General features: G+C 31.3%; 3 protein-coding genes and 1 long non-coding RNA gene across 31 annotated transcripts in view; 2 read left to right on the top strand and 2 right to left on the bottom strand.

The window, feature by feature from the left end:
• The first annotated feature begins 8 nt into the window (after nt 1–8).
• On the top strand, nt 9–1,492 carry LOC143148331 (uncharacterized). The gene is made up of 3 exons (XR_012992456.1): nt 9–110; nt 564–622; nt 804–1,492. It is a non-coding gene; the product is annotated as an uncharacterized LOC143148331 (long non-coding RNA).
• Nucleotides 1,493–1,806: 314 nt separating this feature from the next.
• Nucleotides 1,807–8,111, bottom strand: Crebb (Cyclic-AMP response element binding protein B). Of its 16 annotated transcripts, none has more exons than XM_076314314.1 (9): nt 7,610–7,725; nt 7,425–7,502; nt 6,803–7,013; nt 6,193–6,342; nt 5,910–6,039; nt 4,453–4,542; nt 3,873–4,016; nt 3,556–3,625; nt 1,807–3,442 (listed from the first exon to the last, which is right to left on the bottom strand). In XM_076314314.1, exons 3-9 carry the CDS (start codon nt 6,992–6,994, stop codon nt 3,298–3,300), a joined length of 921 nt encoding a protein of 306 aa, XP_076170429.1. In that variant the 5' UTR covers nt 6,995–7,013; nt 7,425–7,502; nt 7,610–7,725; the 3' UTR covers nt 1,807–3,297. The 16 variants fall into 16 exon arrangements, with proteins under 16 accessions (XP_076170429.1, XP_076170428.1, XP_076170431.1 ...); XM_076314313.1 differs by having other exon boundaries at nt 7,429–7,502; XM_076314316.1 differs by lacking the exons at nt 7,425–7,502; nt 7,610–7,725 and adding an exon at nt 7,810–7,828.
• A 1,346-nt stretch (nt 8,112–9,457) lies between these two features.
• On the top strand, nt 9,458–16,462 carry LOC143148225 (transmembrane protein 47). Of its 6 annotated transcripts, none has more exons than XM_076314334.1 (6): nt 9,458–10,433; nt 12,067–12,127; nt 13,599–13,785; nt 13,861–14,010; nt 14,093–14,155; nt 14,276–15,448. In XM_076314334.1, exons 2-6 carry the CDS (start codon nt 12,077–12,079, stop codon nt 14,488–14,490), a joined length of 666 nt encoding a protein of 221 aa, XP_076170449.1. In that variant the 5' UTR covers nt 9,458–10,433; nt 12,067–12,076; the 3' UTR covers nt 14,491–15,448. The 6 variants fall into 6 exon arrangements, with proteins under 6 accessions (XP_076170449.1, XP_076170448.1, XP_076170447.1 ...); XM_076314333.1 differs by lacking the exon at nt 9,458–10,433 and adding an exon at nt 10,731–11,353 and having other exon boundaries at nt 14,276–15,447; XM_076314332.1 differs by lacking the exons at nt 9,458–10,433; nt 12,067–12,127 and adding exons at nt 12,458–13,214; nt 15,472–16,462 and having other exon boundaries at nt 14,276–14,523.
• A 2,096-nt stretch (nt 16,463–18,558) lies between these two features.
• The window catches only part of LOC143148220 (rho guanine nucleotide exchange factor 10), a 53,541-nt gene continuing 46,128 nt past the window's right edge, over nt 18,559–25,971 (bottom strand). For all 8 annotated transcript variants that reach the window (XM_076314298.1, XM_076314299.1, XM_076314300.1 and 5 more), the window contains 6 exons: nt 25,382–25,474; nt 25,077–25,301; nt 24,831–24,992; nt 24,416–24,622; nt 24,020–24,334; nt 18,559–23,893 (listed from right to left, as the gene is read on the bottom strand). In XM_076314298.1, coding sequence (XP_076170413.1) covers nt 22,025–23,893; nt 24,020–24,334; nt 24,416–24,622; nt 24,831–24,992; nt 25,077–25,301; nt 25,382–25,474 — 2,871 coding nt within the window. In that variant the 3' untranslated portion in view covers nt 18,559–22,024. The remainder of the gene's footprint in view (nt 23,894–24,019; nt 24,335–24,415; nt 24,623–24,830; nt 24,993–25,076; nt 25,302–25,381; nt 25,475–25,971) is intronic.

The raw sequence follows: 25,971 nt of genomic DNA, 5'->3' as shown, positions 1-25,971 counted from the left end.
ATTTTCTTGAAAATTCTGCTTAGTTTATCATCTTCGATCATTTCGATCTCAGCTTCGCGTAAAATCGTGTAACACGTTGTCTGAAAACTTTTTATCGGGAGTAGTAAGAGGTAAAACGAATTTATTTAATCTAAAAGAGTGGAACTTGACATAAAAATCATAGAATGTAACTTGTATTATTAATCGTTCTTAAAAAATGTATTTATAGAGTGATAGTCACATTTAAGTGTAAAATTGTAGAAAAATTATTTTGTTGATTTTTACAACATGGATTCATATTCCTTATAAATTTTTCCATCTAAATACATCTCCAGCAATTAATTATGATAATTGTACAATATCGTTGTAGTTGATTAACACCTTTTATTTATTAGAGTTTGAAATAAATATTTTTTAACCATTTCTATTTTTCTATTATAGAAAAAAGTATATGATGAAATCTTTAATCGCTTACATGATATTGTGATTGTTTAATACATGCACTACCAACTGAATTGTTTTATTTAAAACGATTCATTGTTATAATTGTTAGCTAAGATTTAATTCAATTTTACGCATTCCAGCTTTGGTAATAGAAACATTGAAAGGAACCACAAGAAATTATAATAAAGTTGAATTCATGGTTAGTATTAATTTTTTTATGTACAAACATTACTGTACTTTTTGAACATATGATGATATTTTAACCACTAATTATGAACTAGTGATTATTTTTTACATGCACTTCCAACTGATTTTCAAAATCTAGTTAGAAAGTAGTAGAATTTTAAGAACATGTATTTTCTTATGTAATTGTGTTTCAGGTGTAACAAGATAACTCGACAAAGCTGTAACATCTAATTTGTACTTTGTTGGAGAAAATAATCATATATATGATAGATAAAATTTTATAAAGAAATATTTGTACATGTTTTGTATTATTTTAAACGGTTAATTAAAATTATTATTAAAAATAAAAATATAAATATATTTAGTATTTTTTACTCTTCTATATAGCTACATATTCGTAGAAATAATACTACCTTTAAAGAGGTTTATGAACTATATTTTTTAAAGGCAGATGATATGTAAAAATACATATATTATCTATATACAATATTTCATAATATCGGTGCAGCAATCAAGATATACATATATCATACATATGATCAACATTAAAACACAGATGAAAGTGTGGAGAGAATTGATTTTTTCAATTAGAATTTTAATTTATAAGAAAAACTGAACTTATAGTGAATCGCTTTTGTTTCATAGTACGTCACTATAAGTACATTGTACTTTCAATTTATAGAGAATAATTCAGAAATGATCTAGTACCCAATTGAATAAAAACTGTATAATTGTAAATTACACATCAAGCATGTATAAGAAGAACGTATAGTCAAAGTGTATAGTTGCATATATCTTTAAAAAATTTAAAGAAAACCAAGCTGAAAAATCATGTAGCAAGTTATGCAAAAAGTTTTTCCAGTCTGATCAATCATATTAAAATTAATTTCATAAGTGTATATTATTTTTGTAAATAAGAATATGTATATACATAATATGCATTTCAATTTCATTATCACATATTCTGTAGAAATTATTGTGTAAACTTTTTGAGTATGGCATAAAAACAAAATTAAATTATAGTCTTTATTAACACTTACTTTGAAAAACATAAAATAATTTATATCAAATTAGTGAATGATCAAACTGGATCTTTAATATATGAAAGTATATTTTTTATAAACATATAACAATCAAAATTATACATCGAATAGTTTTTAACTTAGGTCATAGAATACCCATTTTGTAAGAAAAAATGCATTGGAAAATAATTCTTACTATGATGGTAAATATGTGTAGGATATACAAAAAGAGATTTTTTAATGAAGTAAAAAATTGTAACGTAAATCGATTGATCTTACTATCGATTCATTTTTTCCTATTGTAACATAAAATTGGTTTAATCACATTTGCGTTTAATTTACAGTACACTGCGTAAATTAACAATGATAGTCCAAAGATTTTATTTAAGTTTAGAAAATATGAGAATAAAAATTCAAATATTAACACAACTTTATGATTTTTACGCAGGACATAAAACTATAATGTAATACATAGTTTAAAAATATTGTATGTACCCATATTTACCTAAAACGTAATTTCATACATACATTTTGTGTGAACGCGTGCGTGCGTGGTGTCGTATGTGAACGCGCGCGCGCGCGGTGTGTATATTATTTGTATACTAATAAGTATACAGAAATCTTCAAGGCACTCCAGATATATATTACATTCATATTTTACAAATTCTGTTCTTCAGTTTTTCGCACTTGAGGCATCTTAAGATAGAAAGTAAAATCAAATGAAAGCATTTCAACTAGAGCTTTCCTATAGCATGTTTCCCTACAGTAAAACTTATACTGAGGAGACATTTTATACACATACATATTACAGCAGCAATGATCAACTCAGTAAAATTTTGATCTATTTACAATTACCTTCAATCTCTTCAAGCGTGTATTACAGTTTTAAAAACTCGTAATAGATTCGTTTTAACAATGGTTCTGCCTTTGTCAAGTACAAAAAAATCAAGAAACTGGAAAAAAAAATTATAGACATTGTTGTCTAACAAATATACCTTTTCTTACATACAGAACTATGTGGTTTTAAATCGCAGCTGTACCTAATAAATTCTAAATTGCGTTAGCAAATATTCTGTATAAGGCGTTTCTTTGATGTATCAGTTACAGCGATCAATTATTTTTTATCAATTGACTACAGGTAAACATATTTTCTTGGTTTTTATAACAACTCTCTTGAACTCTCGCTAATGTAAAGTTCCCTAAAGTAGAGCGAAACTACACGAATACAATGTTCATGTATAAGTAAAACATTACCGAAGTATTGTTCAACATCACATATTCATTGTAATTTAAATGAATGTGCTTCAAACATTAATGTTACTGTTTCGTTATCAACACATATTCTGAATATGTAAAAGTTAATTTGAATTTGTATGATTGTTAAGTTTATGCAAAATATAGATTGACTTCCTGAATATTGCCTATAAGTTTGCTGCCTTCGTATTTCATATACCTTTGGCTTCTCGCTTTAGTAATAGCAAGTTTCACAAGCCTTCATATTCGCACTTAAATACAATATGTTACAGAAACACTTATTTATAAGAATGCATGTACATCACCATTGCTTACCTAACAACGTTTAGGATAATGTACACAAAGAAGACATGTACAAATTTTTTAGCTGGTTAATAGTTTTGATACAATGTCTCAACATTAAACACCAACCTCAGTCAGTTTTCGGCTCGCATAGCTGTTTTAAGGATTTTAGTTCCTCTATTAACGTCTGATTTCTATTTTCCAATATTGCAACACGATTTTCTAAACACTTTATATACTCCTTCTTTTTCCTTCTACACTCGCGCGCTGCTTCTCTATAAAAAGAAAGTATTTACATATTTTTAAATTAAAATATAAAATAATGAAACGAAAAATCCGTCAAGAGTAACTGAAACTTTGGAGAATTTTTATCTTATTTCGATCTTACCTATTCTTAAGCAACCTTAATTCTCTTTTTCTAGCTGCATCTTCTACTACAACACCGTGTCCTGTATAAGCTGGAACATTGCCAGAGACTGTACTCTCTAAATTTGTATCTTCCTTGCTTATAATTAATTAGTAAATTTTGACTGTTAATCAGTTTGTAAGTTATTTTTAAAATAGCATATAAATGTTTAAAACTTAAACTTAGAAATGGGTTTTTGATATTATTAAAACAGATTCGATTATATATCATATATTTAATCAACAACAACACATTTAACTGAGAAATATAATGTTGAGGAAATATGAAAAAGCGCGCACCTGGGACAAAAAATTGTGTATCTTGACCTTGCGCATACTGTACTATAGCTCCGCCTGCTGTTGCTGCATTACTCATAGTTAATGTATGAAGTCCTGGGACACCCTCTGCTTGGGTTGCAATCTGAATGGTACCAGCAGGAATTACTGTAAAATATATCAACTTGAGCTATTGGATGACCATAAAACTCAATTATGTATAATTAATAAAGAGATTGTATGACTAGCTAAAGGTTTTTCAAATAATATTTTGTGTATTAAATATAAATACTGTAAACAATATTTTAACTATTATATCTGTAACTTTGTTACATAATTCTGTATATGTAATGTGTGTGCATGTGCTTATCTATAAACAGTGTTATGAACCCCATAAGCGAGGATGCCACACCAAGCAAATATAATACAAAATGTCACGTTAAGCAGTACACACAAATATAAAAGGAATTGCTTTAATTTAATAGTTTTAATTGATTCCTCAAACATCATTTTATTTTTTTTTAAATAAAAGGTTGGAATATGCACAGAATTGAATGATATTTAGGACAGCCAGGAAAGATACGTAGAAGAAAAAATAACCAACCTGTCTGATAATGGAGCGAGTGGGAAGACACTTCACTGTCCACGTTAGAATCACACTCAGAAGATGATTCTAGGGGGGGCATTCGACCGTCTGTAACACCGAATCAGTACAACCCCCCATTATATTAAAATTGTTATCGGTGTTAATTTAATTCAATCTAAATGAACTTAAATAATCCCCACAAAGTAACATTAATTTTATAAAATATTTGTACAAATAAATATTTTATATTAATTTAAGGAAGAAACGGTACTACAATCTTCCAAGTAATATTTCTTCTGAAATAACTTTCCTGATTGCATAAGAGTATACAAATTCATACTCAAAAAATTTTTAATTTGCACCCAGAAAGTGAAATGATATCTACATAATTAGGAAACATAAGAATAGAAATAAAATTGTATACTATTTCCTTTCTGGCTGCTGTATGTATATTTATTACAATGCTGTGCAGTCAGCTCATACAAAAAGGAAATAGATTGAGGTAATGAGAAATATAAAGGTGAATGAAGGTTAAATAGTGTAAAAAAAACAAACAAATTCATAATAATTATTTACTTCTGATAGAAACAGAACAATTAAAATTAAATTAAAAAGAATAAATACAAATGAATATTGCCATTTATTTACTTAAAATTTTTTTATTACTTTTTTTTATATTTTCTATCTTTATTAATTAATTCGTAAGTTTATACTTTAAAACAAATCTATAAGTAAAGAAGATACAAGTTTCCAAATTGGAATTATTGAGATAGTTTAATCAATATTGTCTGTTATTATTTTAAAGTAATAAGGTACCTATTTTATTAACATAAATATATATGGAATTTCATTTACTTCGATAAAAAACATTTGTTGATTTTTTATACAATATTATGCACACACAGGTAGCGGTTAGAGGAAAGTTCACTGTCTTTTAGGTTTTTTATTATTAATAAATTAAATTTTATCACAATATCTCACACTCTGAGCTTGGCATGGCATTCCTTCTTATTACATACATAGAATAACATATTAAAAATGTATAAAGTGTCACACTCATACTCTTTTTTATAACTTTAAAGAAATTTAATATTTTTAAATATTTACTTTATAGAAAGTGATTTACAAAATAAATATTTATATTTGTTTTTTCAAATGGAAAATAATTTTAACTAATGAAAGATAATGCTTAATACAATAATTATATAAGAAATGTGCTTAAAATAATAGTAATTGTATGAACTGACATGCACTTTATTATTTTCTAAGATTTGGTATATTATTAAAGTTAACAGATGTTTATATATAAGCTTGAAAAATTTATGGAAAAAGTTGATTATATGATGATTTATAATTGTCAAGAGCAAAAATAATTTGGAACGGTAAAGGATTCTAATTTCTTTCTTAATTCTTATAAAAAATTTGTTGACCAATTATTTTCATACAATGTTTAAACAGGATAAAAATTACTATACCTGTAATTTCACCACCACCTAAGTCATTGAGAATTTTCTTGTAAGATGGTCGTCTGGTAAGAATGCCTCCTCTCTGTTCTGGAGATTCTTCAGAGTCCGAAAAACTATCATCACTCCCTGTCTCGACCACCTGTTATATTAACATTCTTATTAAAAGCGGATAAATATATTCAATTGTTATTTTCATAAGAAAATAATACAAATAATGTAGTGAATGTGCAATTTGAATTTAAAATATACGTATTATCTGATATTGTCTATATTCAAAATAAGAAAAAGATACCTGAAGTGTTGGCAAACTTGCTTGAGCTGTTTGAATAACAGAGTTGGGTTTACTAACAAGAATGACGTTTCCTTTTGAAATAGCAACAGGCTGAATATTTGTGGCAGTCTGAATTACTGACTGTTGATTAGGTTGTATAACAGACTGCACCTAAATTAACAGATAAAAATCATAAAATGAAATGCATATAAGATAATTCTTTTTATTAAATATATAAATTTGAATATTTGTAAAATGCTTAGATATGACCGAAAAGTAATCCTTTAATAATTTTCAAATATTATCATGCATATGCGAGTCACTATGAAATAATTATGAAGCAATATATTCATTACAAAGGTAAGATATGTAAAGCATAGTAAGTTTAAAGTTTCAATAAATTAAGAAACAAGTAAATTCAAATTGATTAATTAAAAAAATTAAATTTCAATTTTAGTTTTCAAAGATGAACCAGCATTATGCAAGATTGAATACATACACAGTGCTCTTTGATTAAATGATTAACCTTACAAGTATAATTAAAGCATAAATAAGTTATGTATGCATGCTTTGAAACAAAAGATGTAAATAAATGATCAGACATAGATACACAGGAATTTCTCCTGTATACCTGTGTTGTCCCTGACGAAGGTAGCGTCAATTGCACAATGCTGGTAGAAGCTACCAGATGATGAGTTTGCTGCTGATGTGTTCTATTGAGAGATTGTACCGATGTAGCTATTGCTGGTGCTGCATCACCACCTTGAGAACCTGTAGACAATGGGTCAACAGCTGATCCATTTTCCTCGACCATACTTTCCATAGCCTGGGAACCTCAAACCCTATGAAAAAAATATTTTTACAAAAATATATATATATACATCAGTCTTTGTAAATTTACATATTTTTTGTAACTTTAATTTTACACTTACTTCTTTATTTCTTTTATATACTTTCTTAAAATTACACTTATAATATTAAAGATCTACTAAATATATTAAGCAAAAAAACAAATATACAGAACATACTAATCAATATTACTGAAACCACTGAGTTTAGTAGGAAATATTGTTTACATTACAAGACAAAAGCAAATAAAAAATATCATACGATAATGCATATGATTCTTAATTTAAAAAGATCAACTTTATGCATATTTGAAATTTTATAAATCAACTTCCAACAAAAGATAAACACCACCAGACCAATGTGACTGAGTATTTGAAAATGTACCGATTTGAAATTGGGGTTACCTACTAAAGTGCAAAAATTTTTAAATTTCCCGCCAGTCAGCGATCGGCGGTGCTACTGCGTCATTTACATAAGCAAATCTAAAAATAATACGAGAACAATAAACACTTAAAATGCTTTCGTGCGTAGTTGAAGAGCCAAAAGTCATAAAAAGGGAAAACACAATTCAACGTGGTTGGGCTTGTACCGATCGGTATCTCCAAGTGTTGGTTAGCAGTGAAAAGAGATGTCAGAATCATCACGTAACCCCCATTGCCCTTTTCGAGAAATTCGTACATCTTTCTTAAGGCGCCATATTTTACGGCATATTCCATAGCAGACGTAAAACTGTCTGTACTGGTATCATGAAATCAAATGCTCGTAGTTTCGGCAGCATTTCGGATGTACCGTAAGTGCAGTGGTCCATGCCCGGTTGTTATTATTCTCCAGCTGGGTACTTACCAGTTACGTATTTCTCGTCACCAACTTTGCTGCAATCGGAGTGGGCAAACGGGCAGGTACGTAGCAGCCACGTCAAAACTCCAGTGGCTTCGTCACTGGTGGAGCCCACGACCTCCGCGCTGCGCGTCACGATCAAGATGGCCGCCAGTTTTCCTCCACCCCCTCGTAAACTGATCGTGCATCGGATAGTGATGGGACCGATATCTTCGTGCGCGACCGATACTGATTTCGTTTCCTACAAATTCTATCTGAAATAAATTGAAATTCACATCAATTGATTCAATTACTAATTCATAATAATACGATCGAATAGTTCTGTTCAACATTCTAAGATTGTTGGTAGCTACATACATATTTAACATATTCAATGGTAAAGAATGGCCGTGCTTGATCATTATTTGGTTCACAATTATACTTGTAACTAAAACATTAAATCAACTTATGTTTACTTCATTGTTATCAATTCTTTTCATTTCTTTACTACGTAATATATTGTTATATAGTTATCTTTTTCTATAAGTAATTAAGAAAACGTCAAATGTTTTAATTGTTCAGGTATGTAGTACAATGAAGATGAAGTTGTTCTCTGGTTTTTCAATTATTTGTTTTAAACTATATTCTTAGATGAATGTCATTAATTTACATTAGGAAGTATAATAATTTTAAAATGTTTATTTAAGTTAATTACTCTGCGATTTTATTGTTGATTGTGTAAATATAACCTGTTTCTTTCATCACAACATAATTTCCAATGGATATGTTTTATTCTATAAAGATTACGAAGTTGTACAATTACCTACATCTTATGAACAATATTATAATTAATAATAGAATGATTAAAAATCAAAGATAATTAATTACTGTTACTTAACGACATTCACAGTGAATATTCATACTATTCCTTGTGAATATTTAATTGATTAATTTTACAAGAACGTTATATTTATATGATTTTTATATATTGAAATAAGAAAAGTTCATATGGTAATATATTTTACTCAAAGACTCAACAAATTTCGCATTTTAGTGTAATTATATAAATTGCAACAAAATTTTATCATTTAAAATTTGTATAATTTTATAAATAAAATATTTTTATACATTAACATTTGTTAACATACTCTTCTAAGCTTACTTTGATTATTTGTCATTCAATTTTTCATTTTTCATTTTGCTTTTGTAATATTCATTCTGTATTATCATGAGATAATAATCATTATACCAATAACCTTTTGGTTTATTTCGCTTTGATCCATAAACGACAGTTTTCAACTGATTAATTCTTTTGTTTTACACATTGCCTTTTATTCGTGTTGTACTCGAAGTACCTATAACACTTTGATGAATTTTTCTTAAAGGTTGCATTATATATAAAAATAATATCTAATCAAGTGCATCGTGAAATTAACGCGCTTATGTAATTGTATAAAATCAGCAATCGATATAACACTGCATATTAACAAAATTTATATGTACATTGCTAAAAATAATAACTTGTGGAAGAAAATGTAATTAACGGATCTATCTTGTATTAGATTGGAAGTGAATTTTATCTTATATGTTTTTTTACGTGCTTTTAAAAAACACGTTACATATTTAAAATTAGATTATTTAAATGCACATAGAGTGCATAACAGTTCGCACATTCGTATAATTATGTGATGGTTCAAAGAAACGTGTGTGGTGCTGACATCATTCAATGACGTCATTATTATATTTATATGGACGTACATATGTTTTTACAACTATGCAGCCGGTAAAAATGATTTGTTCCATGTGAAGAGAAAGTTCCGCTCCTCCCTCTCTTTCGCGATACAGTGATATAGATATCTCAAAATTGAATGGAGAAAATATTTTTCAACCCTTACTTTTGTAACGTGATTTTATATAAACTAGCTGTGCTATCTAGTGGCGAAGAGAGCGGATTAATTTGCTACAAATTTAGGCATTTTGCCATAGATGGCAATATCGTGCTTCTTACAATAGTGTTTTCTTCTTTACCACGAAAATAAGCTTTGAACACGTTTGAGTTTGAGCCAAATATTAAGCTTCATCAGACGAATTTAGACAAGTGTGCTTAAACAACAGTAACTTGCAGGCAAAAGTTTACGTCGAAATCCGAGACCGCTTTTATACAAGCTTATGAGAAATTTCGATCGTTGCACATAATAACGACCTTACTCTTTCCAGCGAGTGGATCCGAGTTGTATACTCACATGTGTTTACGCAGCTTCACACAGTACATACAATTCTATAGCGGCATTCATTTTTAGTTAAGCCCGCGAAATTCGTGTTTGTATTACAAACCGAATCTGCTTCGATGGTAAAAATTTTCCTGTACAATCTCATTTTGAGGTTACAAAGATTAAATCCGTTTTAATGTTATATAGTTGTAGCAGTGTATAAACAATATTTGTAATTTCTTTTGAAAATACTTTGATAAGTTAAAAATCTCAAAAACTATAATCTTAAAAAAAATGATCGCCAATTTACCCCGCTAAATCACTTTTCTTTGAATAATTGTTCATATTGCAGATAAAATTGTTTGGATTTGTGATAATGATAATAATGTAAGTATGTACTTATTTTCCAATTATTTTCCATCTCAATATTATATTATTTGACATTTTTTTTGTCTGACAATAAATATCTTAACTTTTATCTAAGATAACGCCGATGTGAACTAATTCAATATTTTAATAAAAATATTACGTTTGATTTTTATCTTAAAATATGCAAGAATTACTAAATTGATAAAAAGATTTAAATATGTATGTTTGATCCTAAAAGATCAGCTTATTTCATGTTAGTGTTCAAACATATTTTCTATTCTAGTGAAAGGTGTACAATGTTTTCAACTTCATATATGTTAAACATTGTAGTCGTTCAGTGGGCATTTCTACTACCGAAAATGGTTCTCCAAACATACACAAGTTATTTAAAAAAAGGTTAACTCGTTGACCTCATGTCATGCTCGCATTTGATAATCGTAGAGAACAATGTACGCATTGTTAATAGAAAGTAAGATATCGTTACTCTATTGGTCGTTTAGAGATTGCAATTTTGAGATCACTTTTTCTATTGGACACACATATTCAAGCACGGTGAACTACAGAATTTTATTCGTCGAATAGGAAAACGCGTAAAATGCCAATCAGTGTCGAGGTTAGAAATCTCGTCGCAACGAGAGCCAATAAGAACGTTCGTCCTTTATAAGCTTTTCGAGTGATTATTCATTGAAGTAATTTGCATGCTCCTTGATGCGTGTCAGCAGTACGCGAGCGAGTAGGAGTATATTATTGAAACCTGTTGTTGACATTTCCAGTAACATAACCCACGAAATTGAATCGTACTGGTGTTTATATATTCTGAACATTGTGTTCATACGCGATCTTTTTGTTAGCTGTCAAATTCTGTAATTGCTTTCTTCCATTTAATGCTTGATGCGTTTGCAGATTGATAGTGTTCTAAAGTGAATATATCCATTGTTGTAAGTGTACTGTTTCGTTCAAAGTAATTGTTAAGGTGAAAATTACTTTTCTATTCGACATCACACTTTCGATGGAGAAAAACCAGAACATATTTAATATAATTTGAGATATGAATTGTATTGAATGTGACTAATCTTCTTGGTTGTTAACCTTGCAATAAAACTTTCGCGATGTAACAAGGTGTTTTCCAAGTTTGAAACTTGTACTATACATGTATATTACTTTTTATTTTGTAATTTGTTAGTCTTTATTGAATGTTACAAACATTATTACTAATTGGGATGTAACTCTATTACAGTGGTAAAACATTTATCAACTGTAGACAAATAATGTAACAAATATTTTATATGCATTGTTAAGAATATTTATTAATCATCGACTACTAATATTACAATTACAATGTAATTACATGCAATAATTTATATATATATATATATATATATATATATATATATATATATATATATCCAGAAAAGATATAATTTCTACGACTTATGTAAAATATATAGAATAAATATTATTAGCAGGATGTACGAGTTACCTGGATAACCTTTTATTTCAGCATTCAATTTAACAAGTTATTCATATTTTTTATCCTTTGTATACTATCGTCTTCTTTTTTTGTTTAGTTACAATAATGATACATTTTCTTTACTAATATTATAGTTTTTCCTTATTTTACAGTTATGAATTTGTTCTGTTTTTATTACAGTTAAACAACAATGGCACAAACAACCACCATTGAAACAATCACTATTACAAGGCCATTGAAGGTAAGCTTCAACTTTTGATATAATAATTTATATATCGTAATTCAAAAATAAAAAATACTTTGTTGGTATAAGTACTTAAAAAGATGACTATTTTATGAACTCTATAATTTTCTTTTTAAACTAACAAATACAATAAGTAAAATTATTTAAGTAAATTGCAAAGTTAAAAACTACAATATATTACCAATGTTATGACTCATAAAAATATAAACTTGTTTTATAATATATAATATTAGTACAATAATAATAAAAATTAATATATTTATATTGATTGTATAAATGCAAATATCTTTATTAAAGTTGACTAAAATGTTGAATTAAAATAACTAAATTTAAGTTACAATTAATAATTACTAGTTATTTATTAACCGTAACCAGTTTTTTACTTTTACATTCTTAATACTAATAAAATAAGCTATTAATATTATTAAGTAATGAAAAGTAAATCATCGATATCTATTGCGGTAAACCATCGTGACGATCGTATTATTAAGAAATAGTTTTATAAATGGAACGTGTGCGTCTCAAGTTTCGTCTGCACTAAAAAGCACCCTCTACCACGTACGCGCACTGCGCCACGACCTTTAATGGGCGCAGCCTCCCTGGAACCCAATTACTCCCCCAACCTCGGACAGAGACTTTGTCCCTGGTTGACCTCGCTAAACGAACAATCTTCTGATACTTTTGATAAATGCTGAGAGGAAAGTTTGTTGCAATAGTGAAACATGCGTGACGCTCGAGGCTGTATGTGATTAAAAGTTATTTCACGTATTCGACAAAAATGCGATAAAAGTTTGGTTGGTGTTTACCTTGAAGGTGTTTTTCATTTGTGAAGGTTTCGCGTCTTCGAACGATTTCTAAATGCTTCCTTGCCGTTTATTGAGGGTGTTTCGCGGAACAGTATACGATGTCCCGTAAATGGTACTCGAAGAGGCTGAAGAAAGTGTAAAAAAGTTCGAAACAATTTTAATTAAATACTAGATTTCCAATCCTGTCCGTTCGGACTATCTTAAAAATATACTGTGGATCTACGATGATCATGTATACAGTCGCGGAAGATCACATGGGCGATACCGAAATCGCACAGGTACACTCAGGTTCCTCCGCTAATTTGTTGCGGCAACAACAATAAAAGTTTTTATTATAATAATAATCAATTGTTTATATCATTCTTGTTTCGAGAAAATCTTGATAACTTTAATGTAATTTTTGTTGATTGTTGTTTAGAATGTAATAATAATTTTCATAATACATCAATAATTTTGTGTTGTTTTCAACATGATACTTAATACTCATGTTTTATCTATTTCTGTATTCACACTTTTAAGACAGGAGTAAAAATTTTGGTATTGTATGTTTACAAATACTTATAGCTATAATACTATTGTCATTAATAACTTAAATTGTTTTATGAATAGTAATTTTTCTTTGTTGCAATGATCACATAGATATTATTTTCTATTGGTTATAGGTGATAGCATTCATATGTGGGGTAATAGTAATACTGTTAATGATAATGGGTTTGGCATCTACTGATTGGTTAATGGCATTAGGATGGAGACAAGGTCTATTTGCACACTGTATCGAAGAGGGTGCACCCACACCTTTGCCATTTAATATGCCAGATCCAGCAGGATGTTACCAAGCTAGAGACGTTGGTACGACAAATATTTATTTTCAATGAAGTTATTAAGACAAATTATATTCTTTTATTTATTTTATCTTTTTTATAGCTTATATAAAGGCAGCTGCTGCTTTGTGTGTAGTATGTTTGTTAACAGATATTGCTGCAACAATTCTCACAGGTCTTGGTTTAAGGTCACAAGATAATCGTGACAAGCACAAGTATTATAGATTTGCAGTTTTCTGCATGGGCTTTGCACGTAAGTATGCCAATTTAAGACTATGTATGCATATTAACATAGGCATTTCTTTATTTTTACATATTGTCTTTTTGTATTTCAGTGGCATCACTCTTGATAGCTTTAGTTATATACCCAGTGTGTTTTGCTACAGAACTTAATCTTGGTAAGTCAAATCTATAAAACTAGAAAAAATGTTTTATTATTTTATAATAGTATTGAAAAGTTGCATTGTATTTTTATAAGTATTATTGTAATAAACTTATCATAATTAACTATTTCACAGGAAACCGAACAATATGGGAATTTGGTTGGGCGTACGGAGTTGGATGGGGTGCAGCTATATTCTTGTTTGGTGGAGCTGTGTTGTTGTTATGCGATAAAGAAAGTGAGGAGATTTATTACAAAGAAAGAAAGATTGTACGTGATGATATTGGTAGCGGAGGTTCTATGATTGGCATGGGACATCATGGTGGACGAAGTGGGACGCAATTAGCCTAGTGGCATTGCTCCCTGCCCGACGTTGTTCTCTAGGTGATTAATTTCTTCTTTTTCTGTCCTCACATTTTGATACATTCATGAAAAAACGTACACACGTATAAGAGTGAATGGTTTTTATATGTAGTCTACTTGTTACACCAGCATATATTGGACTTAACTATTCGATATAGGATGTACAAAACATCTAATCAATCCGTCGTTGGATATTTGATGAAAAAGGGTTTGCAACTTGACTGAGATGTGATTAGTTCACTCATTGGTTATCAATTTCCAATTTCTCATATCAACAATTTTGGGACCATTGCTATTTTAAGTTTACTGTAGTATTTTGTTTTATGTGTATTATACAACTACAAATATTTTTTATATAGAATATTTACATTATTTTTTAAATTTATTAATCAACTTTTGATACTATTACAATGCTGCGTTACTTATCTGTGAAACATCAGTTGATACAAATACCGCTTTTACTATTACTGTCTGATTCAGGGCATAATGGTAAGAAATTTTTTTAAATGTAAACAAATTACTTTATTAGTATTTGTAACTTCATAGTAACATTTACTGTATCTACGTTTACAGTTTATTGTCATGTTTAAGAATGATTTTTGCTTTTTTTTTTAAATAGCATATAGTACTTGGGTACTTAACAATTTGATGCTTCTTTAATTCAAAACTTAGAACAAAACTTTCAATCAGAAGGAGCTAAAAATATGATTATAGGAAAAGAACACTGCCTCTCATTAGTCAAGTAATAAATCATTGATTCTTATCTTTGTTTTTGCGTAAAATATGCAGCTTTGATTTAGTTATTATTTATTATGTTGTAGTATATTTTCTATATGTAGTATGTACATATACACGCCTACATATCTATATATATTAGATGTTAGTAATTTATTGTTTGCTTTCATTTATTTCTTCTTACTATTATTGAAAGTGATATTTGCTTTAATCAAATGATTTATATTATTGTAGCATTTACCAGTATTTTTGGTATAACATTATGAGAAAGTAATGTTCATAACTTATACTTCCACGTATTCTGCAATAAATTTTGGCCAAAAAATTGTTGTACGTGACATAACTTGTGATTATATACACGCACAGAAGTATATGAATAAAATCATACAAATTCCAGTAAAATCAATCTTGAGTGTGGAAAAATAAAAATATTAAAAAAATTGCATGCTTGGGCACACTTCGTCGATTATGAATAAGAATATTTTTAATGACTTTTAACATATTTTTGGAGATAAAATAATTCTTATCAGTTTAAAGAATCATAAAATTATGCAAAAAAATCCAACTTATGTATGTGCATTTATTATGGTGTAATTGTAAACTAATGACTAAATCATTAATTTTTATATTACACTAAATTTATATATTATTCATCCTAAAGTCTTCCTTTATTTCTTATGGAAATACGACTGCGTTTTATTGTACTATGAAACATACAAATGCTACCTCTGATAAATTTTGATTTTTTAAGTGCAATTGGTTTTGAGTTATGAATATTTTAATTCCAAAAAAGTGTATGAAAGAAAGTAAAGGAAAAATGTTTTTCCTGTAATTCTTCCAAAATGAAAAAATATGATTTAATTTAGTTTTAGAGGAGACCAACTTCTGTTGTCCCTCCTGTACACCTCATAGTATAAGATTAAGATGTTTGTGTTCATTTACACAAAATATTTATTTTACGTGTTACATTAGTAATAGCAGCAAATTTTTTTTAAGGCAGTTCAAATGACTGAAAATATTAAGATTATTTATCCTTTGTTGATATGTAATTTAATGAAACGTTCAAAAATAATTGTACAAATTAAAATATGCGCAAAGTTGGTATGAACTTTTATAATAGTTTGAAATTTTCCAGTACTTCCAATACTTTACCTTTATTTCACAGAAAGAAAAGAATTAATATGTGTCATTATATCAACAGTAAACTTGCTAAATTACTGACATTTAACAAAGCATGTATGCAATGTGAGAGCTGACATATGTATGCGTTATGAAGTTTTTGATGACATTTTCAATATTATGATAAGCAAGAATGATGGTATTGAAGATTCATCAAATATAGCTGGACAAAGATATAAATTCTAGCAGTATTATGTATTTTATAGTGACTCTTGTTCGGTAATCGTTTCTTTTCTTTTTTTTCCTTTTTTTTTTGAGTTAAATCAAACAAACGTTTATAATTTTTACCCATTGTCTGTAGGGAGAAATTAAATTTCCCTATAAGTCGAATACACTTTAAGTTAAACACAGCACCAAATATTTAAGTGTGCGATGGAATAGAGGCAGCTCGGGCAGGTATTATCTATTATGTTATCTGCATTACATACGTGTACGTATATGTATATATAGGTATTTTATAAATACATGTAATAGAATGATACACATGCAGTTATTGCGATACTCTAAAAAGAAGTCCAAAGGAAATAAAACTCATACATGCACTTCGCATAACACAGCAGATCAATCATGCTTTCTAAAAGGGAAAAGAACTTTAAAATTAAGAATTACAGTGTGTTTACTATTTTGCCGGACACTGTCAATTTGCGCCTTTCGATTTTGATATGTGCTATTATTGAAATAGAATACTGCATAAGACTAAGTGTAACCGAGTATTGAAATCTGTTTAAATGGAAAAACAGGAGAATCCTTGATATATTAATTAAGAAGTTTATGATACAGTCAAGCGCATACATCAACAAAAGAAGGATTCAAGTGATTGCAAATCGAGTACAATACAACTTGCAGTCTACTTATGTACACTACTTTGCTGTTCTTTTAAGAAAAGAAGGAGGCCATAAAATTAACAGTGTTAGAATGTCAGTGGTACTTGTTGAAAAGAAGATAATGTTGAAACTAAAATTTCAGAACACTAAGCTACAAGCTATGTTTTTTGAGATTATGAATTGCTTACACAATAAAATCCACGATTAAATCTTCAATTTCATGGATGAAAAATTTCCAACTTGCAGCCACTGCTATAAAATACCACTGTATTTATCTATTAAGTAATTGTTATAAGCTCGTATTTCTGTATTAGAATTGCAATGTAGATAACAATTCATCATTTTCTACTCATTATGGAATATAAACATACAATTTATGAGCAAACAGATAAGGCAATTGTGTAATTAAGCAAATATAGATATAATGTAGAATTAATAGAGCACCATACCAGAGTAAAAAATATTACAGTTATTTGTTATATGTATACAGTCTCAAATAAAAAAGTCATTTCTCTATCGTGTAAAAATGAAAAAATTTTTTAATGAACTAATAGAAAAATAACAAATATATAATGTTGCAAATACATTTTATTTAAACTTCTTTCATACTTCTTTGTGACGACATTAACATTACATTAATGTAACATTGAAATTACATATCTTAAAGAACACGATGGAGAAACACTTCTATTTAGAGAACTGTTTTACAATAGCTACTTCCTAATTTGTACATTGTAATAAAACATTACATCCTGAATAGTTCGAAGGAAACTCTCTACAATTATTTACAACAGAAAAAATTGCAATGTAGAGAGATCATTGTATGTGATAGATTCACATATATTATCCCAAACAAGTAGAAGAACATAATTTACTCTAAACTTATGAACATTTCATATTGTATAGTACACATATCGTACTTATCCATGCATATCGTAGTAGGTGTCATGAAAGGTATAGAGCAAAGAAATTGTAAATTCATTTTATAGTAGAATTATGCAAATTATGCAAAGAAATTATTTATGCGCCATATTACAATGTAAACATATCGTAATATTGTACAAAGAATAAATATATATCAGAAAACTAGAACTTTGTCCTGTGTTTGACATGAACTCCATTATATAAATAAAAATGTATTTAAAAAGAATGATTTTACATAACAGTTTTTGTAAGAATTGTTTGATATGTAACAATGATTTCCATTAAATTGTAAAAAGTATAATTATCAAAATATCATTTAAGCATTTAAACTTAAGCAACCAAAGTTAATTTTAATACATGCGAGAAAAGGTAAAGGGGGTTAAACAACCTCGTGTTCGCTTTTAAATAATTATTAATATTCAGCAATGTAGCCATACAAAGAGTGAAAAATTATCGTACTGAAGAGTCTTTCCGAACGCTAACGTAACAAAATTTTCGGACTCATATATAACAATGACACAATGCCTACGACTTTTTAAGTAATAAATACATGTTCACGTGTGCTTAATGTGTGCGTGTACGTACGTGTAACAAAGTATTGCTGAATAATTATTCCACGTGTGTATCATTCGTATAAATACAAAATAAGATTACATATGTATATATTTATATAAACCTAAACAAAAAGAAAAAGTAGTGTACAAAATATAAATCTATCCAGGATTCAATTTGATATAAAAATTAATTTCCTCGGAAAATGTATATGTACACGCAACTTTTGTTCGTCCATGCCGGTAGCGGAAAACTTAACAGCACATTTGCGACAAAACTACGATATACTTCTCTCACTGGGTAACTGATATAAACTTTTTCCCCCCATTTAACTTTCGTCTACGTTCGATCTATCACAAATAGAAAACAAACAACGCATGTCATCGATCGTCGGATCACATCTGTACGTTCCTTTTTCTTTTGCCGATCCTCTCTCCTCGGAGAAATCTTTACCGTGTTTGGCAGTAAAATAAGTTCAACGTGCTAACGCTTGTAAAAGATATGAAATATCTTACGCACCCTCAAAAAATGTTATTAAACAACTAGACGATTCTTACCGTCATTCTATAAAGTGCAATTACAATGAGATTTTATTTTTCCCATTAAAAACACATCCAAACTAAACTTCAAATTTAATTTTACTTTTTATTTTGTTTACAAAACAAAAACCAAACGTATTCGATAAACTTGCTCACATGAACGTTTGGATAATATTATTCTTTTTTTTTTTTTAATTATTTTCTTATTTATCGAAGCAAGAAGAAATTAAAAAAGTAATGTTTGATATTGTCAGATTCGCGTTAGTCGCGAGCAGGTAGTGGAGGTAGTCGGAGAATCTTTATCAGAGAGATCTAGAGCTTTTACGAAAATTATGGAGTACGTGCACAGTTCAACTATCCAAGCACCTTTGATTGTGATGCCAGATACGACAATTAATATCCTGTCTCCTGAGAGATAACTTCCATTAGACTTCATAATCGCATTGGATTTGTGAGTTGTACAAGTGCCACAGTCTATGAGGCAGGAGAAATTTGCTGTCTGTAAGTCTACAAAGCCAGCGCATCGGGGAGCATATATAGGTTAACCTTTCATGTGTGGGGTTGACGAGGAAGACGATATTCAGATCATCTGTTTCTCTTGCCAATTAAAGATTTGATTTCTAATCATATGATACCTTATCTTCATCATTCATATCGTATGTTAGTCGCGACTAACGAATGAAACGAATAGATCACAGGCGCTGCTCTGTGCTTTTTATTTCCCCATGTAAAAGGGGTTCTATAAACTTTTATGACATAATATGAAATCAAAACGTGAACTGCTTAAAAATTCAATTGTCTTTTCCCTCGACACGAAACGTCCTGCGTACAAAGCCTAAGAGAACGTTTTAGATTCATATCATACAAACTCATGTGCATATCACACGAATGCCACCGAGCAAATAAAACTCGGAATAATCAAACTTTAAAACAGCGGTATTCGTTTCGTTTCCGTTCTTTGCAGTTTTATTTTAAATCTTATTCCAAATTAATTTACGAAGAACCCTTGAATTCCATATAGGCTCCGTTATATCATTGAAATGTGAAAACCGCTGCTTTAAATTATTTTAACTTTAGAAATAACAATATTTATTAAAATACACGTTCGAAAACTAACTTTTCCTCCAATAACGCGTACACTCGTATATCAATTTTTCGATTCATTTTGATCGAGACGCTTATTAACATCACATTATTTTTCCAATCGTTCATAACACTCAACTGATCAATTCTAATTTTTCTATATTAAACTTGCACAAAAAAAATCGTGACTGAAACACGATTATATAACCGTATACGAGCGTACACGGTAACGCAGTCTATAACAAAATATACGATCTTTCCTACAGGATGGAAGCGTGTTATAAAATACAAAACGTTTGTTTTCAGAGAGCTACGCGAGAACTAGATCTTTGCACTGCTAACTAGTGACGGGACTGATACATATAGATGATATTCAGGCAATTCGATACCAAAGTATTTAATGGAAGTATCGAAAAATATCAAAATCTCGGTTACGCGATATCAAATTTTGATACCGATACTTTTGGAAGTAATACTAGTCGGTACCAATTTTGTTCGATGCCGTGAAAGTATTGATATTATTGTAAATATATACAAAATAAACAAAATCTAATCGGTATGAACTAAGCAGTACAGAGAGACAGATTTTAAGTAATTAAAAATTTAACCGGTAAAAGTAATTATTTGAAATTGTATCTGTTCTTTATTTCATACCGATTAGACTTTATATCTAATGCTTTATGTATTTACAAAACTATCGATGCTTACTTTATGCGACATTGGTATTCATACGTATTCATTATAGAAGTCACGGTATTGAAAATTATTTTCGAATTCATGTTGAATATAATTGATACGTATCAATACTTTTGTGTAGTTATCAACACAATTCAATACAAGATGATAATTTATTATTTGATACGGTAATAGTCCCATCACTACAGCTAACGGTAAGGACTGTCGCATCGATTAACTTTGTTTCAACCAAGGCTGGGACTATTCGAATATTTTGTAGGTATTCGAATATTAGGAACAAATTTCGAATATAACTATTTGACTATCATTATTCAAATAAGAATGTATTTAAATATTTGCACTATTTAAATAACGCGGATACTAGTGATGTATTTAAATATTACATCTTATTATCGGCTGATTCGGATCATAAATGCGAACAAATAAATAAATAAATAAATAGTTGTATATAATCGTATACAAATACAACAGCAGGTTTGTGTCTTACAGTAAAGTATGATGGATCACAATATCTCGTGTGACCGTTTGAAAAAAATATAAACGCATTAGTTTTTCTTTACCAAAATATAAATGTTGCACAATATCGTAAATGAAAATACGAATTTAAAAAAGTACAATAAATTTAAAGAACTTGATTTACAGTCTGTATCGAACTACTCGAATGCTATAAATATTCGTAAATTCAATCAATCCACAAATTCGAATTTCTACTCGAATACGAGGAAATTCAGTAAGTCCCAGCCCTAGTATCAGTTTAGTTTCAAAATAGTTTTTAACAAATACTTGCGACTAACTTAAAAACTGCGCTAATTAATTAACGAATCCTTACCATCGAATATCCTTATTACTTAAAGAGATATCAGTTCGATAGTACTTTTTTGGTCCTATTCGCCGATACTACGAGAACGTTATCGTAACCGGTTCTGAAAAGTATTAACATTTCTACCCATACTGACGTAGGCGTAATGATAGGCCTAACATAACTGAGTATCATAATTTCATTTCCCACAGCACGATGTGGGCGTCGTTGCTGTTGGGATCTTTGAACGTGTAACCCGACTTCGAGGCCTTATCGGTGGCGGATTGCGCGTTCAGTTGTCTCCAATTAATGTAACCCCGGCCGCCCATCAGCGTCAGAACAGTTCGTTTAGGCTGTTCTATTTGCTGCAAGGTCTTGTTTATCTTCTTCCCGTTTGGCTTCATATTGCTTGTCGGCGGTATCGTTTCCGTCACCGATTGTACCATACTGCTGTTGGCTGTGGTCGTATCGTACGGACCGTTTCGACTGGCGGTGCTGCTGTTGCGCGACAATTTTCCAGTCTTCAGCGACAGATTTTCTTCGGAGCCAGAGGACGTGTACAAGGAGCTGGCATGCGAGTCAACCGACCAATTCGATAGATCCAGGGACCTAGGTCTGGTGATTTTCATCTTCAGTCTACGGTCTAAGGTACTAACTTTATTTGGTATGGCTGCCAGTTCCGGGTCGCTTCTCCTCAACGACTCGTAAATTGGATCTATGCCTGAACTGTTCTCGTTCTCGTAATCCTTCACGTACATCAATTCACCGTAGAGTCCGTAAACGTCGCAATTTTCACCGGAGCTCTGCGACCCAGACATTGAACTCGATAAGAAACCACCTCCGGAACCAAGCCCTCTCGGCAGTGTCTTCGAACCTCTATATTCGTATTCCTTGCTCCGTTTTCGTCTCAACATCACCGGACTACCGGCCAACTGTTGCTTCAGTTTCACGATGCTGCTCGACATCGACGAGTCCAAGCTCGCCCTATCCCTGCTACTCCTGTTCTCGGTTTCTTTCGTTCTCAGTTGTACGCTATCCTCGTCGTTAATTTCGTCGGTGACGCAGTTTATCGAGTTCTTCGGGTTCTGAATAGCCAGCAAGAAGGTGATAGGACCGAAATGCGCGTGATAGGAGATGTTAACGCGGCCGCTGATGATTGGCACACCCTCCAATCGCGGTAGGGGAATCGTCAGGCTGATGCCAACGTTGGTGCCGACCCAGAGAAGGCCTTTGCATGCTAACAACGCTGTCACCGTGACAGTAGTGTGATTGTTATTCAAGTTGTCGCCGCAGGAGTTCGAGGCGTTGTTCGATCTGGTCACTCTTAACACATTAGACGCGATGTTGATGTCCTGCAGGTGTTTGAATGTCTCTGTGTGGTATAAACAGACGGTGCTCGAATTCTTCAAAGCAACCCAGAGACCCACTCCAGAGTGCGCCATAAGCTTCACGCTACCCACGTGCTCGTGCTGTGCGCTGAAACTTTTCGTGATGTCACCAGTTACCCCATTAAGTACCCAAACCTTCTTCCCGCAGGCTGCATAGACAGACGCGTTGATCGGCATCAGACAAGACACCGGTTCACTGCCCAAGGATATCACAAATGGATCTCTGAGGTTCCACGTGCCGTCTAATTGCCTTCTGAACAGGAGAAGCAACCCGATACCCAAAGCAACGAAAACATTATCGCAGTGGTACTTGATTTGTATCACCGGTCCCGACACGGAATAGTTGCCTAATTCTTCTTGTTTCTCAGGTTCCGAGGCGGCGTAGATGATGATCTTACGGGAATCTGTACCCATCCATACAACATCACCCGCTAAAGATAACGGATCGGAAGAGGTGCCCTTCACAAACTCTATAGCACCCACTCTGGTTTCTACTAGGTCGAAAGCTGTGATCTGCTTTAAGGAAGTCGCGGAAGCTATTGTTGACTGACCGAATACTGTCACGTGACTGGATATACCGTCCCCTGTACATATCCATAAGTAACTTTGACTTCTGCCGCGGCGCCTGGTGGGGCGTGGATTCTGCGTGGTATAATAACAGCCGCAACGTACCTAAAAAGGTTTCATATTGAAAAGCGTTTCTAATGTAAAGATTCCTTCAGTCATAAGAAATGCACTACGAAGGTTTACACATTTTGTCACCGTTTAATGTTTTCGAATATTTTGTTAACGTCTTACTTCTGTCTGATGTTGCGAATGATACACCTGTTGCGAGCTAACAAAAAGCGGTATCTTGGTGGATGGTCTTTGTTCTTGTTCAGGTACTTCCCAAGAGGGAGAATTGTTCGGATCCAGCGCCAGTTGCGCTAGCCTAAGCTCAGTTATCCAGTCTTTCTTCACCAGGGGATTCTCGGTTTGGAACGTGTACATCTGACCTTGTTTCGTTACCAACTGTAAGCAGCAGCTGTCGGCCCAAACCATGTCCTCGTCCTTTTGTTGTATCGATAGTTGTATGGATTGTAAAATTTGCTTAGTCTTTTCGAGCGTCATCCCCTTAAAATTAAATGTACAAATTAATTTATAATGGTCGTTACGTTATACTTTTTAACTGCCTGTACACAAATCTTTCCTTACCTCGTATTTACCCTTCAGTTGTGCAACTAAATCGCTTATCCTGGACATTACCTCGTAGTCGTGCATAAGATCGTTCATTTCTACACAGAGATTGTCTGCACCCGCTTGTCCACATTCTCCGCTTTTATCAGATTTCAAGCTGCCACCTTTGTTCAGACCAGCGGTTAATAAACGGCTTAGCGTTGGTGAGGTACTTGTATCCTGAATCTGAAACATATTGTTGTACGTAATATTGTATTCTGTATTTAACTATTGTTGTAACAAAAATATCGAGGTTATGTTTGTGCCCAGCCTGTATACTAGAATTATATAGTCATATTTGATTATTTTTTTAATCCATTAATCCCTATAACTCGTATTGCATTGTATTAATAATTATATCGTTACATATAGGTGTACATAATCATTGCTATACCTCGATATCTGATACAGGATATGTCCATTTCAAAGTAAGTCTTTCGCTACCGCTGAAGTCTTCCGCGGACCTTGGTGTTACCGAAACGCACACTACGAGATCATTCAGTAGCAGTAATCTTCGTCTTTTCGATTTTGTTATCATTCCATTTTGATTAAATTCCTATAAAAATTCATCGATACACATTATTATACGTATACTAACTTTTGTAAGTTATTTCAAATTCCTTTAAAACTTTATACATACCAACTGCGTCACGTTATCCTCTCTAATGAGATACCTCGACGAAGACGAAAGAGGACGATGAGATAATTTTCCGGACACGTGTCGTAACATTTCTTTGAACGCTTGGAACTGCTCTGCCTCGCGTTTCCTCTCGTTCAACATTTCCGCCAAACTTTCCAATTGGGTCAGCGCTAATTGTAATGACATTCTATCGTGATGTCCTTGCGGGGTGTGCTTCAATAAGTCCTAGCGAAATAGCCTTACGTCAATTCGATGCAACCGTCGACGAGCAGAACTTTAACATAGCCTCATCACTGTATACTTACTTGTAAAAATAATATGAACTGCGGAAACCTCTGTACGGGTTTCACCATCAATCCGAAAAAGGATAGTCTGTCGTGCGCGCTGATTTGTTTAACCTGAAGCACAAAATGTATTCACCGCGTGAAAATTTCCATCGTTCACCGAGCATTAAGGGAGTAGTCTGATAATCTACTCGAAAAATATCGATTTCTTCCTGATTTTTTTAAATAAAAACTATACGATTTTTCGACACGGAATTTTCGCGGGTGTATTTATCCGTGTTTATACTGAAATCATGATTTTTTATCAATGAAAATAATACAAACTGCAGGAATTAAACAATCTTAGATGAAGCGTGTTTGGAAAAACTAGTCCGAATGGCTGCCGCGACTCCCGTCGTTCTGCCTATGTGAAACGAAAAACCCAAACGATACCTTGATCAGTATGAGAGTGACTGTGGCATGAACCACAGGGGGATCTTTCTTTCTCTCAAGAATGAAAAAAATGGAATTTGTATTTAAGTACAAATATCAATTTTTTCGTGTCCTTTTCACCTTTAGCGTACCAGAAAAAAGAGTAGGAAGAAAAATCGATTTTTTGAAGCCGGATTACT

This window comes from Ptiloglossa arizonensis, chromosome 6 (assembly GCF_051014685.1).
Source record: "Ptiloglossa arizonensis isolate GNS036 chromosome 6, iyPtiAriz1_principal, whole genome shotgun sequence".
NCBI classification, from domain to species: domain Eukaryota; kingdom Metazoa; phylum Arthropoda; class Insecta; order Hymenoptera; family Colletidae; genus Ptiloglossa; species Ptiloglossa arizonensis.
The sequence above is the reverse complement of the archived record's forward strand: the minus strand, read 5'-3'. Positions and strand labels throughout refer to the sequence as shown.